At 42.8% G+C, this 22,755-nt stretch overlaps 2 protein-coding genes across 9 annotated transcripts in view; one reads left to right on the top strand and one right to left on the bottom strand.

Moving 5' to 3' along the window:
- The first annotated feature begins 190 nt into the window (after positions 1-190).
- Ist1 (IST1 factor associated with ESCRT-III) lies at positions 191-22,121 on the top strand. The gene is made up of 10 exons (XM_076915868.1): positions 191-340; positions 8,959-9,070; positions 9,790-9,970; positions 10,373-10,460; positions 14,632-14,715; positions 15,190-15,300; positions 16,260-16,460; positions 17,121-17,213; positions 18,536-18,584; positions 20,838-22,121. Exons 2-10 carry the CDS (start codon positions 8,983-8,985, stop codon positions 21,029-21,031), a joined length of 1,089 nt encoding a protein of 362 aa, XP_076771983.1. The 5' UTR covers positions 191-340; positions 8,959-8,982; the 3' UTR covers positions 21,032-22,121.
- The window catches only part of Pkd1l3 (polycystin 1 like 3, transient receptor potential channel interacting), a 62,774-nt gene continuing 60,983 nt past the window's right edge, over positions 20,965-22,755 (bottom strand). For all 8 annotated transcript variants that reach the window (XM_076915858.1, XM_076915862.1, XM_076915864.1 and 5 more), the window contains one exon: positions 20,965-22,660. In XM_076915858.1, coding sequence (XP_076771973.1) covers positions 22,550-22,660 — 111 coding nt within the window. In that variant the 3' untranslated portion in view covers positions 20,965-22,549. The remainder of the gene's footprint in view (positions 22,661-22,755) is intronic.

Here is a 22,755-nt window from a genome sequence, read left to right as displayed (position 1 = left end):
TGGAACAAGGTACTGGGCACCGACTCCAGGAGAAACCTTCACGTACTTCGCCGCGCCCCGGGCAAATTGCAAGGCGCGCCCCTAGCAAGTGACTCAACCCACTGCGTGACGTTAGGTGTCGCAAGTCAGGTCCCGCGCCTCCGCCGTGGGAAATAGTCCCCAGCTCCGCCCTGTGTTGTGCGGAACAGCCAATCCCTGCAAGGTAGGGCGTGGCCAACGCGGCCCCCTTGGATTCCTCCGCTCGAGTCCGCTGTGGTGAGGTCGAGGGACTCGCCATTTTGGATGCTGAGCGGCTAATCGGAAGTCTGCTTCTTCCGTTTTCGCGTCTGGATCCCTCCAGGTGAGCGTGCCCTCTTTACACACAGACATCTTTGTCTCTCTCTTCCTTCTACGCCCTGCTTTACGGGACTCCTGCCGGCGTTAGGACTGTGAGGTCAAACCATCCGCGCCGTGTCAGCGCGGAAGAAAGGGGGAAGCCCTGTCAGTCGGGGTCAGGCCTGAGGTCGGGCTCGGACCGTGGGAGGAGGTGGGACCGCCGGCGCGGGTGCTGGCGTTGCTGTTCCCCCGGCATGACCTGGGCTCTGAGGAGACACCCCTTTGCTGTGTCGTCGGGACCCTCAGGAAGGCCTTGTCCCCACTGCTGCGGTTCTTGCGGGGTGAGTCAAACAAGGAGAGCCAGAGTTAGCGCTCCTCTTCCGGGTACTGGGGTCAGGCGTGGCACTCAGTACCTTGAACTTGAGCTAGGATGCGGACCGGACCAGGGTTGTAGACTGATCTCAGAGGGAGGCTACGGGGGCTTTCTGTGTTCAGTCTGATGATAAATGGCTCCCGGAGGAGATTGTCATTTCTTTTGTTATGCCTTCGTGGTGTTTGGTTCTGATTTTTTGTTTTGTTTGCTTGTATTTTACTATTATTACGAGAACAAAACAGTATAGTTCCTCCATCAAACAATCTAACTTACGTTTCATTGTTTCAGTCATAGTTTTCCTTATGCGTGTCTTTTTCCAGCTTAATAAAACGTTAGTCGATACATTTATTAACATCTCACACCCTTGAAGGTTTTTGACCTTGGTGGGGAACTTCACAGCATCCTTGTGTTTATTAAGTCATGTGGCTCCTTAACATTTTCACTTGATAGAAACACTATTTTCTTCCCCAGATTACTTTTTGTAGCTTTTCTCTTTTCTTCTTGTGCCTCTGGTTTCTAATAAGACCCGAGCCTCTAAAAACACAGCCATAGCTATCACTTCAAGAGCAATGTCATACATATGCACATGCACACACAAAATAACACTTTAAAGATTTTTATTTTTAATTATTTGCTTTCATTTTATGTGCACTGGTGTTTTGCCTGCATGTATGTGTGTGTGTGTGTGTGTGTGTGTGTGTGTGTGTGTCAGATCTTAGAGTTACAGACTGTTGTGAGCTGCCATGTGGGTGCTTGGAATTGAATTTGGGCCCTCTGGAATTTCAGTCAGTGTTCTTAGCCCTTGAGCCACCACCTCTCCAGCTCCTAAAGACTTTTATTTTTTATTCATGTGTTGTCTGTATATGTGTAAGCCACATAGGGGTGGGAGTCCTCAGGAGGCCAGAAAAGGGCATCAGGGATCCCTTAGAGCTGGAGATATAGGTAAGACACCAGAAGTGGGTGCTGGGAACCAAAACTGGGGTGTAGAAAAGCAATAAGCACACTTCACCTTCACCCCTTAGCCGTCTCTACTGTAAAACACACTGGGAAACTAGAAAGTGACCAAATAGCCTAGAGGTAGCAAAGTAGTAAGAGCAGAAAATGACCAAACAGAAAGAAAGCAGACGTCCAAATATCCAGTGAGTATATACCTAAATGTGGATGGAAAACACCATGAAAAGACAGGTGATTAGCCAGTCCTGGTGGCAAAGGAATTTAATACCAGCAGCTAGGAAGCAAAGGCTGGAGGATCTGACTTTGAAGCCATCCAGTTTACATATTAAGTTTCATACCAGCCTGGGCTATATAATGAGACTTTTAAAAACAGCAGCAGTGGGCTGGAGAGATGGCTCAGCGGTTAAGAGCACTGACTGCTCTTCCAGAGGTCCTGAGTTCAATTCCCAGCAACCACATGGTGGCTCACAACCATCAGTAATTGGATCCAATGCCCTCTTCTGGTGAAGACAGCTACAGTGTACTCATATAAACAAACAAACAACAAACCAACCAGCCAAACAAACAAAAAATGAACAACAGGTGATCTAGGACATTAAGGAGATGGCTTATCATGGCAGTTAAGAGCATTCACTGGCTGCTATTCCACATACTACTCTGGGTTGTATTCTCTGGACCTACATGGTGGCTTATAACTGTGTCATTCCTGGGGGTTCTGATGCCTTCTTTTTGGCCTATAAGGACACCAAGCATGCAGATGATATGGATATACATGCAGGAAAAAATACACATACACATAAAAGAGAAAAAAAGAGTACTGGTGCATAAGTGGTTCTTAGCATGAGACATAGGCAGGAGGATCATGAATGTAACCCAGCCTAGACTATATAATAAACCTGTCTCAGAAGTGTCCAGTGAACCAAAGAACCAACTAGTTACTGTTAACGGAGGACTACTCCATTTTTATATAGGTGAGTTCACTGAGAAAACAGAACCGTAACTCTGAATGCCTCTCATGAGAAAGGATTCAGAACACATGAAACAAAAATTGACATGTACCAAAAAGAAATATGACAATTTCTTTATAGTTAGAAGCCTCAATATACTCCCCTTGGTAATTCATCAATCTAGCAGAAAGAACATGAGCAAAACTAACAACTGTTGTAATGAGTGTGAAGCAAACAGTTGAGAGTGCCAACTTAAGGATTTTCAAACTTTATTTGTGTGTATGTGTGTGTGCACATGCATTTGCAAGGGCCACAGTACAAGTGTGGAACAGTTGTGGGTACTCTTTCTACCATGTAGGTACTGAGGATCAACTCATAGCAGGCTTGGCCACAAGGGCCTCTAAATGCCTGGCCATCACTTGAGCCTTCCTCCTCTTCATTCAGTCTAGCTCCTAGCCTAAAGGATGCTTACTTGCAGAGGACCTGGGTTCAATTCTCAATACCCACATGGTGACTTAAAACTATCCAATAACTCTAGTTCCAGGGGATCTGAAACCCTCTTTGAACTTCACAGGCACCAAGCACACTCATGATGCAGATATACCTGGGACCTTAGACAAAGGGTCTAGGCAGAACACCATACACATAAAATAAAAATAAATATTTAAAGGAAAAAAAAAGAAAGAAAAGGAAACCTCATCAGTAATTTAAGGGTTCCACTTGAAATCATTTACTTAGACTACACATTGTTTTGCAGTTTTACTTGAAACCACAACAGGTTACATATAATCGAGACTTGATCCTGATTGTAGCTTAAATTAAGTGGACCATAGTCTACTTAAGGATTCTAAAGGCTCAGGTCTTGTTAGAATCCAGAGGCAGAAGAAGAAAAGAAATGGGCTACAAAAAGTAATCTGGGGAAGAAAATAGTGTTTCTATCAAGTGAAAATGTTAAGAAGCCACATGACTTAATAAACACAAGGGTGCTGTGAAGTTCCACTTAGATCAGTGCTAGGACCACAGGCATATACAGGGTGTCTGGCTTTGTACATGCATGCTGGGATGAGAACTCCCATGCTCATGATTGTACAACAAGCACTGAGCCATCTCCAATTATGGTTTTGTTTTTTTATGAGATTTTTTTTCATAATGTCTATATTGATCATTTTGGAATTTCACATCATGCACCCTGTCTTAGTTAAGAGTTTTACTGCTGTGAACAGATACCATGATCAAGAGTACTCATATAAGGACAACATTCAATTGGGGCTGGTTTACAGGTTCAGGGAATCTTAAAGCCCATTCCAACAGGGACACTCCTACTCCAACAAGGCCACACCTCTTTACAGTACCACTCCATGGGCCAAGCATATACAAACCATCACACACCCCATCACACTTTCCATCCTCCCATGACTGCTCCCATCCTTGTGACACCCCCAGCCCCCCCAAAAAAGAGGAAAAAAACCCACACAGTATTAGTTCAGTTTGTGTTGCCTGTATACTCATTGGAGCATAGTCAAATTCCTAGTAGCTAGCCCCTCAAAAAAAGGTCTTTCCCCATCCATGCATTCCCACCTTGACCCCTGCTGCCAGAAGCCCTTAATTGTAATTGTGGAGATATATTTCAGCATCCTTATCACAATTTTTTCTTTTCTTTTTTGGAAGATTTTTTTATTTATATGAGTACACTGTTTCTATGTGTTTCTTGATAGACATAGAAAAGGGAATCTCATCCCATTATAGTTGGTTGTGAGCCACCATGTGGTTGTTGGGAATTGAACTCAGGACCTCTGGAAGTCCTCTTAGCCATCTCTCCAGCACTCCTCTTACTTTTTAAGGGAGCTCTTGGATGGTTTCTTGTCTAGGTTGTTAGTTTTTGGTTTTTGAGGGGAGGGGTTATCACCATTTTTTTTTAAAAACTAAAAGTTCTTTTACTTTTTCTCCTTCCCTCAACACCTTTAGGTTTTTGAGACAAAGTTTCATTTATATAGCCTTGGCTGTCCTGGAACTTTCTTTGTAGCTAGGCTAGCCTTGAACTCTTAAGAGATCCAACTGCTTCTGCCTCCTGGTGCTGGGATTAAAGGTGTGTGCCACCACCACTAATAGTTCTCATTTTCAAATTGGAGACTTTTATTGATCTCTCTTTAAGTGCACTGATTTCTGTAATTTTCCATTCTGTTGATTCTCCACATCAAGTTTCTTCTTATTCTAAGATTTCTATTTGTTTCTTTAAATTTAATTTTTGTTATTTTTACAAGTCCACCATGGACACAACTGTGAAAGCCAGAAGAGGGCACCAGACCCTGAAACTGGGGTTTCAGAGACAGTTGTAAGCCACTATACTGGTGCTAAGAACCAAACCCAAGGTTTCTGTAGAAGCAGCAAGTGCTCTCAGTCACTGAGCCACATTGCCATCCCTTGTTGTCCACTTTTTTTTTTTTTTTTTTTTTTTTTTTTGGTTGGTTGAGGCAGGGTTTCTCTGTGTAGCTCTGGCTGTCCTGAACACACACTGTAGACCAGGCTGGCCTCGAACTCAGAAATCGCCTGCCTCTACCTCCCAAGTTCTGGGATTCAAGGTGTGCGCCACCACTGCCCGGCTGTTTTCCAACATTTAAAATACAAACATGACTAAAAAAATTTTTTTTTTGATATACTGTAGAATTGACGTAGACTGCAACATAGCCTAGTTAAAAACCATAGAAACCTTGGCAATTTTCTGCCCTAACTTACAACTCTGCATTATTATTAATCCCCAATTTTGTTATCTTTGCCTTCATGACAATTTCCAAACAGGTGGCTGACAAGCTCATAAAAAACTCTACAGCATCATTTGGGGGGGGGGGATCACTGATTAGGTTTTTTTATTAGTGATATGATACATTTCTCTGGTTTATGGATTCCACAAGGGCAATAACTATTTTTTTCCTTTAGATTTATTTTATATGTATGAGTGTTTTGATCAAATGTGGGTCTGTGCACTGTGTGCATGTCTGGTGCCCAGGTAGGCCAGAGGAAGGTGTTGGATCTGGAACTGGGGTTAGGTTGTGAGCTATCTATCATGTCAGTGCTGGCAGGTGAATCCAGGTCTCCTGCAAGATGTGCTCTTAACCACAGAGCCCTCTTCAGCCCATTTTTTCTAACTAGTGTATTGCTAGGGCTTGTTGTAGTATAGAAGGCATTCAATACATACTTCTTGTAGAGGCTATTTGAACATGTAGAGCCCAGAGGTGAACCTTCGGTGTTGATCCTCAGGAGTTGTCAACCTTGGGTTTTGTTTTTTTTTTTTTTTTTTGGGTTTTCGAGGCTGGCCTAGAACTTGGATCAACCTTGTTTTTTTGTTTTTGTTTTTTTGTTTTTTTGTTTTGTTTTTTTGCTTTTTTTTTTTTTGTTGTTGTTATTTTCTTAACCTTGTTTTTTAAAACAGGTTCTTAAGTGAAAATGTGGAGCTCATGTGGTAAGCTATGCTGACTGGCTTCTCTAAGCCCCAGAGATCTGCCTGTCTCTGCCTGCCCAGCTTTCTGTGTAGTTGCTGGGGATTGAACTCATATTGTTAGATCTGAGCAGCAAGTACTTTGCCAACTATGTAGTCTCTGCAGTACCTGCACTGTGCCCCCATTTTCCTTTCTTTTTAAAATAATATTTACTCATAAATTATATCCTAACCTTGGTTACCCCTCCCTCCACTCCTTCCAGTCCCTCCCCCACTTCCCCTCTTCCCTAGATCAATTCCTCTGTTTCCCTTTAAAAGAAAAAAAAAAGTAGGCCTCCCAGGAATCTCCATTGAATATGGCCTAATGAGATACCAATGACTGGCCATAAACCCTCATGTCATGGCTGGACATGGCAACCCAGTAGGAGAAAAGAGTCCCAAGTATAGACAACAGAGTCAGAACCAGACCCCATTGTTGGAAGTCGCACAAGAACACCAAGCTATACAACTAACTATAAGGTATATGCAGAGGACCTAGCTCAGACCCATATAGGGTCTGTGTTTGCCCGTTTCCTTTTCTGTGAGCTCCTATGCGACCTGCTTGGTTTATTCTGTGGGCTGTGTTCTTGTGGTTTTCTTGACCCCTCTGGCTTCTACAATCCTTCCTCACCCTCTTCTGTGGGCACACGCCCATTTTCCTGGGCCTTGTATGTGTGATCTGAGCTCTATTATAGTTTATAGTGCAATAAAGGACTCAGTGGTATATGGATCATTTATCTGGGGTTTGGTTTCAGATGAATTTAGCTTTTAGTTTAGTGTGTCTCCCTGTATTGCCCAGGCTAGAACTATTACGACTTAAGGAATCCTACCACCTCTTTATTCAGGGTTTAGAGGTACAGATGCCATGTCTGGATTGTGTTTTAAGTTTTATTCTCAGTTTACCCACTATTGCTGGCTAACTTGGTGCAGGTTACTAGAAAGTAAAGTATAATAGTCATTAATGTTGTCTTTCTTCCTACTTCCAGTTCATCTCTGGTATGAGTGCCTAAGAATATTGATACCGTTTGTATCTATCAACACATATTCTGCTAGAGTATTGGGAGTCTAACTCTCAGAAAATTTCTTGTTTTCTGGAACCTGGGATTTTACACACACAACTCCTTGTGCTTTGGAGGTTTTTGGTTTGAGACAGCATCTTGACATGTGTCAACTTGTACTACCACATCAGACACAGATTCTTCCTTTTCAAATGTCTGGTTCTTTTGGATGCATCTTATTTAGGCTTTGCCATCTTGAGGACCTTTTATTGTGATTGTCCTAAGAATTTGGGTCATTTATTTATAATAGGTTTCTCAGTCTTAGTTCTGTTGAGGTTTGGGGCAGATATTGGGCCACTGTCTTGTTCTTTCTTGTATATTTAATGGTATCCTAGGCCTCTGCCCACTGGTTACCGATAGCCTCCTCTCCAGTTATGACAATGCAGATGTCTCCAGTCACTCCCAATTGAGAGACTCTAGGATTATGGGTTTGTTTTTTCAAACACTATGATAGCTTTCTGAATTTTAATTATTTTTTTTTCTTCAGTAGACTCTAATTTCCTTATGTGAATCAGAGGCTGTACTTACTCTCCTAATTTCCAGTATCTAACCAGGTTCTGACACATAATCAATAAATTGAATGGATGGATCGTATTTCAGCATAATGGATCAAAGATACTTTCTGACTCTGGATAGAAATTATCCAGTGTAGTATAAAGGTTCTGGAGGCCATTTCACAAAAGAAACTATCCTGTTATCTTCTGACAGTGCTTTTTACACAAGCAAATACTAGTCCTAGTGTTTGTACTGTTTGTTTTATTTTTCTTTTCCTTGCTTACTTTGTTAGATCTAGCTTCTGCTTGGATATTATATTGCTTTAAAGTTTTGAGTCCAGAAATAAAATAGAGAGAAATAGAAATTGTACCGTCATGAGAGAGAATATGCATAGTATGTGTCCTGACACATTAACTGTAATGGCTGCTTGGTGCAAGTTTTGGTACATAGCATTCTGTCGTAGAACTTCATAAAGCAGCTTGGTGCTTTCACACCCTTGTATAGCACTTTGTGTCTAAGTAAATGCTAATGACTTTTCTGAGGTACCAGACAACAACTTTTCTCAAAGACTCAGATTTAGTAGCAATATTTGAGAAATTAACATGAGGATAATTTTGAGTTTAGTTCTAATTTTGGCAGTCTTTTTTAAAAAGACCATCATTTTTAAAAGATGTTTGTTTGTTTGTTTGTTTGTTTGTTTTTCGAGACAAGGTTTCTCTGTGTAGTCCTGGCTGTCCTGGAACTCACTCTGTAGACCAGGCTGGCCTCGAACTCAGAAATCCGCCTGCCTCTGCCTCCCAAGTGCTGTGATTATAGGCGTGCACCACCACTGCCCGGCAGTTGTTTTGTTTTTTGAGACAGCCTGTCTCTGTAGCAATGGCTGTCCTGGATGGAACTCATTATGTAGTCCAGGCTGGCTTCAGACTCACAAGAAATCTGCCTGCCTCTGCTTCCTATGTGCTGGGACTAAGATATGCAGCACCGGCAATGCCTGGCCTCCTTGTCTTTTTAATCATCCTGCTCTCGTGGCCAATACCTATATCCTGATGTTGTCTTTTACCACATTCTTTTAGATTTCATATCTACTTGTTCCTGTTCACTCAGTTTTTTGAACAATGGTAAAATAATATGTAAACTAGATGTTTAGATCATGTCATTGTTTTAGAAAAACTCTAGGGGTTGAGGGGATAGCTCAGTGGGTAGAGATGTGCTTAGCATATACACAGCCCTGGGTTCAATTCCCATCACCAAAAAGAAAAAAAGAGACCACTGTGGTCTGTTACTAGTTGGCCTCTAAGTTGTGCTAATTCCTGAACTGATTTGGACTCTTCATTGTGCTGCTAGTTTTTCCAGGAAGAGCAGGACAACATGCTGGGCTCTGGTTTCAAAGCTGAGCGCTTACGAGTCAATTTGAGATTAGTTATAAATCGTCTTAAACTGTTGGAGAAAAAAAAAAGTGAGTACTGTTACTGTACCAACCTCACAACCCCCCACCCAACCTCCTTTCTTTTATGGGCTGCCAGCATCCCCCAATGGATGTTTCAGGCTAGTACTGTGGAGTCTTTCTCATAGCTGTGTAGTTAGGATACATGTCTGCCTCTTGTATATAGTTAAACTGAGACACTCTGTTATAGAGAAAGGGACATAATGTTGACCCCTCTGTATTTGTATGCTCTGCATCTTTGGGTTTCACATCCATGCATTCAGATGAATGCTGATCAGAAGTATTCAGAGGAAAAAAATGCATCTGTACTATGTACAGAATCTCTTATCATTCCAAAAAATATAACAACCATTTATGTAGCATTTCTGTAATTCAGTATAAGTAATTTAAATGTGGTTAAAAGTATACAGGAGGCTAAGCATAGATGATCTGCACATTTTTTGCCATTTTCTATGTCTTAGGCACTCTAGCCTCTTTGTTGTGGTATACATAGGTATCCTGGAGCCATGGCTCCTGAGCTGGAAATGTCAGCCAGCATCATAGTCTTACCTGTACAGGATGGCAGATTCTAGAGCAGTAATAAAGAGAGTAGATGTGCTAAGTGGGTATGAGCTAGGATACTGTAGATTACAGCACCATCTTCTCAGTGTTCTCTGGTGGGTGGAGGTCTGACCCCTGGCCAGGTTCCAGTGCACTGCTGCTGTGTGACTGGAGTGGGCTTTGTGTCCCAGCGGAACTGGCTCAGAAAGCAAGGAAGGAGATTGCTGACTATCTGGCTGCTGGAAAGGATGAGCGAGCACGCATTCGTGTGGAGCACATAATTCGGGAAGACTACCTTGTGGAGGCCATGGAGATCCTGGAGCTGTACTGTGACCTGCTGCTGGCTCGGTTTGGCCTTATCCAGTCTATGAAGTAAGATATCTTGCCTCAGAGGCTAAACATATCTGGAATTTGAGGATGGAGTAATATTTTCTTAGTCTACATGAATCTGCAGCAGGCTAACACACTGAGAGGTTCTTTCACATACCCAAGGATTTGTTGCCTGATAGTGAAAAGAAAGCAGACTCTGAAGTCCAGTGTCCCAGGTTTGAGTCTTGCTTGGGTCAGCTTCTCTGAGGTTAGTGCACTTGGGTGTGTCACTTAGTTTTAGTTTCTCCGAAAGCAAAATAGGGAAGTGAAATCGCTAGAATGCCAGTTTTCAGAAGCCAGTGTAATTGTGAAGTAACTATGGATGTCATCTGGTATGTGACATAACGACTGTGGCTTTCATTGGTTTGTTTTAAAGGATGTTAAATTATGAATTTTTTTCATTAGGGAGCTAGATTCTGGTCTAGCTGAATCTGTGTCTACACTGATCTGGGCTGCTCCTCGGCTGCAGTCAGAAGTGGCTGAGTTGAAAATAGTGAGTATAAGCTATTTCCGCAATGTCTGTAGGTTTTTGGTTTTGTTATAGACAAAGTCTCACTGTGTCACTGGCCTGTCTTGCTGGCCTCACACTTATATCTAAACCTAGAACTCACAGAAATCTACTCTTCTACTTCTGCCTCTGCCTTTGAGTGCTAGAATTAAAGAGAATGCCACCATGTTCAGCCTGTGTAGTTTTTTTTTTGTATCATTATTAAAGTCTGTTTATTTAACTGGGTATCTTGTGCACAAGCTTCTGGCTTTGAAATAGGCTTTGTTATCAGTTACTACTTTTCAGATGTTCATAGCATAGAAATTGTTTTGAGAATTTAAACAACTTTCTAAAGGGCTAAATTTATGTAAGTTGTTGCCTGTCTTAGGGTTTCTATTGCTGCAAAAAATGTCATGATCAAGAAGCAAGTTGGGGAGGAAAGGGTTTATTCAGCTTACACTTCCACATTGCTGTTCATCACCAAAGAAAGTCAGGACAGGAACTCACACAGGGCAGGAACCTGGAGGCAGGAGCTGATGCAGAGCCCATGGAGGGTGCTTCTTACTGGATTGCTTTCCCTGGCTTGCTCAGCTTGCATTTTTATAGAACCCAGGACTACCAGCCCTGGGATGGCACCACTCACAATGGATGACCCCCACAACCCTTGAGGAAACTGAGAAAATGCCTTACAGCTGTGTCTCATGGAGGCAGTTCCTCAGCTGAGGCTCCTTCCTCTTTGATGACTCTAGCTTGTGTCAAGTTGACACACAAAACCAGCCAGTATAGTACCTTAAATTAATTTTTAGTTGAGTGTAATAGTCTATGCATGTAGTCCCTGTACTTTGGAGGCTGAGGCAAGAGCATGAGTAAAGGCCAGTCTGGACTTCATTCCATGACTTTGTCTCAAAAGGGACAGGAGTGTAGGGAGGGACAGAGAGAAAAACATATATTAGACAGGTATACATTTACTTGATATGTATTTTGCTTTCTGTCATCTTGTTTTTGGTGCTGGGAGTCACACCTAGGCCCTCACACAGCTATGTCCGTCCTCACACCCACTGAGCAGGTCTCTCTTACTGAGCTGCACCCATCTCCAGAACATTTTTATTGTTGTGTTTTTAAGCTCTTTCTGTGTATGAGCCTTTGCCAGTCTGCATGTATGTAGATCATGTGGATGCCTGGTTTCTGCAGAAGCTACAAGAGTTCAGGTTCCCTAGAACTGGAGTTAGAGGCAGTTGTGAGCCACCATAGCAAATGCTATTTTGTTTTTGAGAGGCAATCTTAGGGTTTCTATTGCTGTGAAGAGACAACATGACCATGGCAACTCTTAAAACGGAAAACATTTAATTTGGGGCTGGCTTACAGTTTTAGAGGTTTAGTTCATTATTGTCATGGTGGGAAATGTGGCAGTGTACAGGCAGACATGATGCTGGAGAAGTAGCTGAGAGTTCCACATCTTGGTCTACAGTCAGCAGAAGGAGACTGTGTGACTGCTGCCTGCAGTCACGAGTACTGGGTTCTCCTGAGATGAAGCCTGGGACTTAACGGGAATGGAGGGCGAGAGAAACGTGGGGCCAAGACAAAGTATTCTGATCAAGGCTCGAAGTTTACTCATTTGTTTTCACATATAAAGGGGAAGCCCCACCCCCCAGAGTCTCTTCTCAGTTCAATCCAGGGGCTGGGCAAGGAGATAGCAGTCCAGAAGGTGTCAAGGCTAGCTCAGCAGGCAGTCCATTCTTCCTAGCTCAGGTAGCAGGCTCCAAGGCGCCAAGGCTGGTAATGCAATGCATCTCTAGGTCTTACTGTTGCTTGGTCTATTGTGGTAAATGACTTTTCAGGCCTGCTCAGGCCTGGGGGAAGGGCACAGTTCCCCCCTTAATTTTTTAAAATGGCAGTGCCAATATCTGGACAGGGCGCAATATTTCATCCCGTCTAGGGTCTCGAGTGGCCAGGCGACCGTGCCTGGCTTAGGTTGGTGTTTATATTACTCCTATATTACCCATCATTGAGGAAATCATATATAGCATATTGATGTATGCCTCTGCCTTAGGTATATAGGAGCTAAAAGTTACTCCTATAATTACCCATCATTGAGGAAAACATACATAGCATAATGATGTATGTCTCTGTCTTAGGTTTATAGGAGCTCAAAACACTCTTACCCGTCATTGACTAACCAGCCATCATTGGCACACTCTTTAGACCAAGACCACATTCAGACCAAAGGATCTGTGGGCATGCACTAGATGCAGTTCTTCACATTGATGTGTAACTGCCATGATGAATAGCTGAGCTTGTTGAGAGTGATCCTGTGTGAGGGCAACCAATCTGCTTAAAATACAAGGTTCAAAGGTTAAAAGCAACATGATTATCTAAGCAATGTAGAAAATAAGGTTGGAAGTGGAAGTATTTCAGTATCTAATCCAACTGCTAATTAGCAGGGATCAGACACAAATCTAGCCACCAGATATATAGTGGGTGACTTTAAGTAATGATAAAAAACACTCTCCATTAAGAGTGGAGATTATATGCCAAGTTAAATAAGCTGGTTGATAAAGATTTTGAGCCATCTTTATCATTAGAATCATAATTAGTAGGCTCAAGATCTGTGTCCACTTGAGGACCAGTCTTTCAGGCAGCTATCAGGCTCCAATCTCTTTTTCTGAAAAAATGTAGACTGACCCACAACCCCAAATTAGAACAGGATCAGGACCACACCAAGTATTGTTAAGGGGCCTTTCCACAAGACCCTGGCAAATAAGTTGGAAGTAACTGGATGCCAGTGGCGATCCACTGCAGACTGACCTTTAGCATCAGTTTGCAGAAAATTTAAAACAAGACAAAAGCAAGGTGTGCTTTTGGTGACCTTGTGGGGTATAATTCCCCCTTTCTAGTTTAAAAAAGTCAATTTATTAGAATTACTTGTAAAACCAGGGAAGAAGCACCATTAGCTGCTTTTCCCATATTTAGAGAGTTATGAAAATATTATTTTAAAGTTTCATAATCTCTCTTTTATAATTTCTTGTCCTTGAGGATAATAAGGAAATATCAGTAATATTAAATTGTCAACAAACATCTCAAATGTTTGACTGTAGCCAAATAACTGTAATAGTCAGTTCCATTATCTATCTTAGTCTGATATGGAACACCAAGCACAGGAAAATAATATAGGCAATAACTAATTATATTTTTAGTTGCTTTTCTTGTTAAAGTAGTTGCAACTAGAAAGCCTAAAAGACGTCAAGTCACATGTACATATTTTTAACATCTATTTGTCAAGATTGATTATAAGTCCTCAAGGCTTAACACCATTATGAAAACATTGAAGATATTGAAAACAAATTTTTGCAATTTAACTTGCACACTTTTTAGAAATGACAAATTATTGTGTTAAGTTATTTCTCTTTTGATGCTATAAAGCATAAGACTATATGGCCAATTATTTTTGAAAGGTCTATAATATGTCTAGTATATAAATCTGCTCTGGCATTGCCCTGGGGTTCAGGCAATCCAAAGAGCTTTTGAATGTCTTATAAGGTTAAGAAACAGTACATGTTTCGTAAATTAAGCTGTATTTTAATAAAATTTGAGAATTAGCTATATCTAAAAAAGGAACAATTTTAAGCAATTATAAATCATGAGCCATATACTGACTGTGAGTATATAAATTAAAAGGTTGATTTTTTAGCATTTCAAACAGTGGCTACAACATATAATTTAATTATTTGTGTTGAAGCAGGGGAAACTCAAGAAAGTAATTATGTGATTTAATTATATATATTGTCTTCTCAATAGATGATGCATCTGTAAATATAGTAAAAAAAGCAAACTTTCAGTAGTTATGCTTAATGAGAGTGCTTGGAGTTAGGTTGTTGCTTTCTGGGTAAGTGAAAAATAATGTACACTTACCAAGGTTTCATAGACATTGTATTTTGTGTTTGCTGGACATAGTGTACTATGCCTTTAATCCCAACACTCAGGAGGCAGAGGCAGGTGGATCTCTTGAGTTCAAGGGCAGCTGGGACTACACAGAAAAACCATGGCTCAAGAAACAAGTCAAACAAACAAAAACAGTAGATAAGCATAGTAATAAAGATATGTTTAATGTTTGTAGGAGAAATTGTGAAGCTGTTTATGGGAGTGGTTTCTGTTACCAGTTTTTCTTTTTCTTTGTAAGGTTGCTGATCAGCTCTGTGCCAAATATAGCAAGGAATATGGCAAGTTGTGCAGGACCAACCAGATCGGGACTGTGAATGACAGGGTAATGGACCTCTCCGGTAGACAGGACACAGTGGGCAGTAGTTTTATGACCAGCAGGTGTTTGAGTTGTACAGGTGCATGATTGAGGTAGCTGGGGATATATTTTCTAGTGAAGGGCAGAGGATACCTGTGTGGCCAGCAGTGCAGTCTGGACCTTCTCTGCCGCCGCCTCCCCACCCAAAACTTGTTGTTGAGCTTTTCTCTTTTCCTTCTGCTGTGAGTTAGGAAGGCAGAGGAAAGTAGAAAGAAAGGTTGGAGGAATAGAGTGGGAAAGGCATTGGTGCTGAGTACCTGTCTCATAACTAAAGAGTGAGGAAAGCATGCGTCCTGTAATGTGCCTGGGAAAAAGTAGTTCATCTGTATGCTTATCTTCCTCAGTGTTACCAGGAAAATGAGAGAAATTAAATTTTAAAAGAAGCAGGTTGGGACTAGGCTGTTTGTATGGATGCTTCTTAACATCAATCTTTTATCACAGCTGATGCACAAACTGAGTGTAGAAGCCCCACCCAAAATCCTAGTGGAGAGATACCTGATTGAAATTGCCAAGAATTACAATGTACCCTATGAACCTGACTCTGTTGTCATGGTAAGTTTATGCCTGAGCACAAAGAAAAAAGAGACTATGCAGGACTTCTTGGGGAGTAGGGAGCTATTATTTATACTAGCTGATTTGATACACGAAAGCCTTTGGTACCTTCTTGTATAATAATAAATATGACTGCAGATCTCACAGGGCGTTTAAAGCATGAGACTGAGTAAACGAAGGTGGCTTGAGAGGCACAATCCTGACACAATGTTAAAGCGCGTTGTCTCTGCCTGCCTTCCAGGGAGCTTGAGGAAGCCGAGAATCCCCTTGTCCAGAGCAGTACTCCAGGATCTACATAGTTCACTTATTGTTCAGGGAATGGTTAGGAAGCTGATTGTAGATATAAATGTAAAACCAATTCTCTGTCTTGACTATAATAATGATTCAACAATTAAAGTTAGTAGGGTATGGCAGAAGTTCTTACTTTAACCAGCCTCCAGCACCCAGACACCCAGACAGCAGCATTTCCCCAGCTCTCAGGAGTGTCAATGTGTGCATGTTCTGTAGAGCTGGCCCTCTGCTGGAGAAGGGTTCTCTCCTGGGACTTTTTTTTTTTTCTGAATCTCCTAGAGTAGGGACTTTTAAACTCTATACTGTGCCCCATTCTCTCCCTTGGAGACCTTTGTGTCCTTTGCTTTCCCTTGTTTTCCTCTTGCTTCCTGGGGACTTGTCCGAGGTTGTGCCGCAGTGCTGGGTGTAGTGTTCTCCTCCCTAGTGCCTTCCCTTTCCTTGCAGCTGTGAGGTGTGTCCACTATTAGGAAAGAATAGCAGTAGCAGGTTAGCAAAAAAAGCACTTAATGGGCCATTAACTAGGGAGGTAGAAGCAAGAGGATCAGTTCAAGGCTAGCCTGGGCTATGAGACCAAAGTAAACAACTTTTATGCTTACATGTGTATCCCTAGACTTTTCTAGGAAACCTGTCCATGGCCATGGTTAATAAATGCTTCTGTTTTTTCTTAGGCAGAAGCTCCTGTTGGGGTGGAGACAGACCTTATTGATGTTGGATTTACGGATGACGTGAAGAAAGGTGGTCCTGGAAGAGGAGGAGGGGGCGGGTTCACAGCCCCTATTGGTGCGCCTGATGGGATTGTGCCCATGCCTATGCCCATGCCCATGCCATCTCCAAATGCTCCCTTCGCATACCCACTGCCCAAGGGACCAGTAAGTATGTGTGTATAAAGAAAGTGTGCACGTAAGCTTAAGGAAATGTTGCAGAAGAGACCAGATGGGCTCTGGACACCCTGAAAAGTAGGTTGCTAGGAATACAGAACAATAACAACACTTGTATTAACTGAGTAGTCAAGCAAGTGTATTGAGGAACAATAGCAGATCCAGTAAAGTACTTGGCTTTAGCTGCAAGAACTGAAGTAGAAAAATCTATAGCTAGTACTAAGAAAACCAGTTTAGGGAAGGTTAACAGCTGGGAACCTGTTGCAGTAATGTTAGTAGGGGTTAGTGTTGTTGTTTTTTGTTTTGTTTTCTTGAAAACAAGAGCATCCCTTTATTACCAGGCTGAAAAGCCGTTGTTGCTAGGATGTTGGTTTTATAGTAGGTCATTGATAGCAATCAAGTGATTCAGTTTTTTTTCCCCTTGATGCAGACATTTAAAGTACTCAATGTGATAATTGAAGAATAACTGTTGTAGATCTTTACGCTTGTAGTCTTGTGACCACATGTGATTTCTTTTGAGCCTTCTTTTTCCTTTGAGGATCTCGAATGTATACATATGTACATAGTGTGTTTTTACACATATTTCTTCCCAGAGCATCTAGAAGTTACAGATTGGAAGGCGGTGTTTCTGATACTGCTTTTCTCTTGCAGTCGGATTTCACTGGATTGCCAGTGGGGACTTACCAGGCCTTTCCTAACATTCACCCACCTCAGATACCAGCAACTCCCCCATCCTATGAATCTGTAAGTGCCTGAGCCTTTTGGTAAACAGCAGGAGAGTGAATCCCATGAAGAGAGCAAAATAATGACAACAGGGAAGGCAAACTTTTGATAAACTTAGTATGGGTTTGGTCTTGGTTCTGGGTTCCTTGTTGCTTTCATACCGCCCTGGAGATGGGGAGTGCTGTTGGTGGCATTTGTGGTGGGCATGCTATATCAGCACTGAAGCCAGGCATCCGGAAGGAGCTGCACTTAGGAAGTTACATACTCACATGGTGGCACATGCCTGCAGTCTCAGCGCTTTGAAGGATCAGGAGTTCAAGTCAGCCTGGACTACATGGGCCCATCTACAACACTGAGGAAGCAGTGTACCTCTAGAGCACTTAACGTAGACACGTTTGTCTTATTACCCAGTCACAATCACACTGGGCTGTTGTAGTTTGTATTAGAGCACTAGGCTTTTTGTTTTTTATGTTCACAACATTCATGGGAAAGGATAGTAATGGGGGATTTGACATAACCAAAAGTGTCCAGTTAGTCAATTTTGGCCTGTAGCATTTAGTTCACATTTTATTCTTGTAGTTAAAACTTAAAATAGAGCAGACCTGTGGCAGTTTGGGAGCTGGAGTAGATCACCAGTCTAAGATCTTGTTTCAGAATGAAGAATAAAACAAAAACCACGGAAGTAGTTGAGCGGTGGGGTGGGGGTGGGGGGTATATGGAAATTTCCATAAATGGCTCATGTGGTAAAGATGCCTTGAACTGTGTCTCTGCTTCAGAATCACTTGTTTTCTGCCAGTCTTGCGTATACACACATGACTCATGCACTCATGCCTTTGGAGCTGTTTCCAGCTTACGATCTGCTTAGAAAACAAGCTGGTGTGGGATGTGCTATGTAAGTTACTCACTAGGAAGCTCTCCCTGGTCCTGAGTCTGCTTAGCCTCCTTCCCATTGCTTTCCATCTCTAGTCGATGTGCTTTCTACTGGAACTGAGTCTTTCTCAAGCTTTAGCATTCCATATATCAAAACATGGCCAACTGTTTGTGGAGTGAGGTGGATCTTCAGTCCTTGAGGCCTTGGTTCTTGTAGATTTCCTAGTTTGCTTTGCCTGGAAGCTGAAAGGTGTCACAGTATGGTAAGACTTTTCTCTCTTTGCTTAGTAAGTAGGTCTGAGGTTGGCATGGTGTCTTCTGTGGTTCAGAGAAGCATGGAGAGACTAGGAGAGAGCAAAAGTCTGTTGCTTTTGGTGAATAGCTTAGCTTTTGGAACAAGGAGCTGGTGTTAGTACTTTGTCTAGAGATGTCATTCATTGTTTTTTCCTTTGGTAACAGTCTTTGTTTTGCAGGTTGATGACATTAATGGTGATAAAAATGTTTCTTCTGCACAGATTGTTGGTGAGTGTGTTTCAGAAAGCTTCACGGTGCTGTATCCCCTCACAGTTTCTCTCTCCAGGGCCATGGCATTCAACCCATGGTCCATATCCTCTTCAAATATGTATCTAACAAAGAATTCGGGACTTCTTGCTTTTCTCGGCCCCAATTTTTCAAGTTCTCTATTATTTTTCATTATTTATATGTATGTAGGTTTATACACATGAGTGCAGGTCCCTATGGAGGCTGAAGGGATGGATACTCCTGGAGCTGCAGTGATGGGTGGTTTGTTTCTGAGATAGGGTTTCTCTCTAGCCTTGGCTGTCCTGGAACTCACTCTGTAGATCAGACTGGCTTCAAACTCAGATCCACCTGCCTCCTAAGTTCCTAAGTGCTGGGATTAAAGCCCCCCCCCCCCCCCCATGCCCAGCTTGACAGGTGGTTTTGACATGGGTAGGAGCTGAACTTGGGGTCTGGAAGAGCAGCATGTGATCTTAACGGCTGAGCCATCTCAAGTTCCCCCAACCCCCTCCCTTTGTGTATGTCTGTATACACCGTGTGCATGCAGTGCCCTTGGAACCAGAAGAGAGCACTGGATCCTCCAGAACTGGAGTTAGATGGTTGTGAGTGATCATGTGGGTCCTGGAAATTAAACCCCTGGGTCCTCTGAAAGAGCTTTTTAGCCACTGAGCCACCACTCAAGGCCCTCCCCCGCCTCAGTTGGGTTTTGAAGTGAGCTATTAAAGAAGGGTGTGTGAGGTTTCTATTGTGTGATAAAACAAAGAAATGTAAGCAAAATAAACCCTATGTCACAGTAATTTGTCAAAGAAAGTCGGGGCAGGAATCTGGAGGCAGAGTTTAGCAGAAGCTAGGGATGAATGATTACCTGCTTTAAACTTATATAGCTTTTTTTTTTTTAAAGCTTTTTATTGATTCTTTGTGAATTTCACATCATATGTCTCAATCCCTCTGTCCCTGTACCCACCCTTCACCCCTCCCCCCAGTCTTCTTGTGGAAGTTGTGGTGTCACAGCGAGTCTCACAGTAACCCTTTTGTCCATACTTCTTTGCAATGAGGTGTTGGTCTGGTACAAGGCCTCTGCTACTCTGGCAATACTGGATCCTCACTGGGACTCTACTTAGATATCCTTCCTTGTTGTTGCCCTGTGTCATGGAGACCTTGTAAGTTTGGATCTGTAGAACTGGCCCTGGGTGGTAGTGAGTTGGTTAGCCGGCCAGCTCTCCTGCACCTGCACCACTGGTGAGGTCTCTAGCACTGCCCTGACTAACCCAGTCCAGTTGGTAAGGGGCGGAGCCAGCTCTCCCACTCTCATGCCCCTGGGGCTAGCTCACCTGTGCCCATGCCAGCAGGACCAGCTCTATTTTCAGCCTGATTTCTTATACTACTCAGGACCACCTAACCTAGGAGAGGCACTGCCTCCAGTGAGCTGGGCCTCTGATGTTAATCTGGTGGGGGCATTTTCTCAGTTGAGATTCCCTTTTCCTAAATGATTGTACTTTGCATCCAGTTGACATAAAACTAGCCAGTACAGAGGACAAAATAGGCACAAACACTAAGGGTGAATATTCATAAAGCAGGCATGTTTTTGTAGTTACTCAGTAAGTTCTAGGACTAAAGAGATGGTGGTTTTTCCCAGAGGACCCAGGTTCAGTTCCCAGCACTCACACGGCAGCTCACAACCGTCTGTAACAGCTCTGGGAGACTCAATACCCTCACATAGATATACATGCAGGAAAAACACCAATGCACATAAAATAAAAATCAATCTAGAAAAAGGAAGTGCTGCTAGCAGCCCAGGAAGCATATTGAAAATTAGAACAGTTGGGTGTGGGGTGCACTGGGAGACGGAGGCTGTAAATTCAGTGGTGGAGTACTTGCCCAGTATGTACAAGTTCTGGATTTGATCTCCAGCATTGAAAGAAAAGAAGGAAAGCAAAGTGGAAGAACCGTATACAGAGTAGACTATTCCTGTTACATCAGATAGTACCAGTCTCAACATGACCTTGGACTTCCCTATCCACTTGCCTCTACCTGTCTAGTGCTGGCATTTACTGCCATGTGCAGTTGTATGCAGTGCTGTGGATCACACTAAGCTTCGTGTATGCTAGCCAAGTGCTCTAACTGTATCCCGTCCTCTCCTGCATTTTGATTTTTTTTTTGTCCTCTGCCAAAAGGGATTGTGGGGTTTTGTCAAAGGATGGCTGAGTCATTCCTCTGCCACTTGTAACATTGTGCTCTTTGACCTGATTTAATTAGGACCCAAGCCAGAAGCTCCTGCAAAGCCCCCTTCCAGACCCATGGATAATTACAACACCTTTGTACTGCCAGAGTTGCCATCAGTACCAGACACACTCCCGACTGCATCTGCTGGAGCCAGTACCTCAGCATCAGAAGACATAGACTTTGATGATCTTTCCCGGAGATTTGAGGAACTGAAAAAGAAAACCTAGGTCTCTTAAACCAGGCAGCATCCACATTGTGGAAGTTGACTCTGAACAGTTCTCCTTGTAACAATGAATCTCCATGAAATTCCGTTTCCTCTGTTAACCATCACTGAGCACTCTTCCTTGGGGCTCTCCTGCTGCTCTACCAGTTGTGTTGCTTTCCAGTTCTCTAGTGATGCTGAGAGACTAACAGCTAGGGACTCTGGCTGGAGCACTTGGCTCCTATTGGCTGTCTTCCTGTCACATGGATCCTTGGCTCTTTCCCGGCCCTTCCATTCCCAGGGAGTGAGAAGTATTGTGGGTAGAGTTGCCAAAGATGGCTGGACCATGGAAGAGAGTTTCAACGTTGACTTGTAAATACTCCCTCTGCGTGGGGGTGATTGTAGAGAGAATCAAGGCTGCCATGTGTTTTCTCAGATGAGTCAGAAGATGGCTCAGGAAGCCACTGTCACGGTTCCTGGAGGCTGGGCCCTCTCATTGACATGTACACTACTCCTCGCTGCAGGGCACTGTTCCACCTGGATCCAGTTGCAAAGTCTGTTTGGAAAAGTTCTCTTAGTTTTACTGGATTCTCAGGGAGCCCTCTGTGGCCTTTTCCTTTATTTTGAGTGCTGTTTCCTTTTTAGGAAAGAGCAGCACTGTGGAAATTTGCTTTTCCCCATAGCACATTAGGAAGGAAGTGCAGGTCATTATCTAAGCTCAGCCTGGGCTTCCAGTTGCCTTAATAGAAGTACTCAAGTCTCTTGGGTAGAGATCTGGAAGCCTACAGGAGAGGAGGGGTACATGTTTTCATTTGAAAACTTTTATGATTAAGAGAATCTTTACAAACTGGTATCTTTTAAGTTTTAGTGCCATGTAGCTGTAGTTCACTGCTTTCCTGGGTGGATGAGACTTCATTACGGTGACTTATGTGCTGCTTTGCCCCTAGCCAAGGCTGTCCTTCCCCAAGAGGTTAGCTTTGGGATTGGAAGATGAGATTTTTGCTTACCTGTAATATTTCTGTATATACTTGTTTCCAGCAACTTCAATGTCAGTGTTTTTGATTTATTTGTATCTCATAGCTCTAGCTGCTAATAAAGATCCCATGTCCTGCTTTCTCTAGTGTTGGTTAAATGAATGAATTTGGATTTTAGTGGAAAGTAGTTACTATGGTGACCCATGCTAGTGTACAGGGCAGATCCAGCCTCACTTTCCTCTCACCACTGCAGGCATCTGGCTGTTGGAGGCTCATTCCCATCCCTTGAGTGGAGCTCAGATGGCATCGGTGAATTTGCTTGGCTGCCACTCTTTTAGTAAGCTGCAAGTGCGCTCACCCTTTGGGGCATGAGTGGTGAGCATTCTGTTACCTGCTGGATGGCAGTAGAGCTGTTCGGTGCTGTGCTCTTAGTGTATCATTATCCTTAATACTCTGCTGATATCCACCAGCAAGACTATGGAGACACACAGTGTGATGATACAGTGAAATGTAAGCTATGCTAGGCAGGAGCGAAAGTAGGAGAGTTCATCTTAAGACACTAAGGTCAGTCAGTACCCGGTATTGTCACCATGTTCCTCAGATGGAAGATTCTGGTGCTGGCGGATTCCTAACAGACTTGAGAGCTTTTGTAGTAATATATCTGTCACTGTAGCTTCTTTCTGAGTAGTTGAAGACAAAAAGAAGAGTAAGTGAACTGAAATTGTGACAGTACCAACGATACCCCTCCAAACAAGCCCACAAACACACAGGAGAT

The sequence above is a fragment of the Arvicanthis niloticus genome, chromosome 18 (genome assembly GCF_011762505.2).
Source record: "Arvicanthis niloticus isolate mArvNil1 chromosome 18, mArvNil1.pat.X, whole genome shotgun sequence".
NCBI lineage: Eukaryota > Metazoa > Chordata > Mammalia > Rodentia > Muridae > Arvicanthis > Arvicanthis niloticus.
Note: the sequence above shows the minus strand (reverse complement) of the source record. Positions and strands in the feature narration are given on the sequence as shown.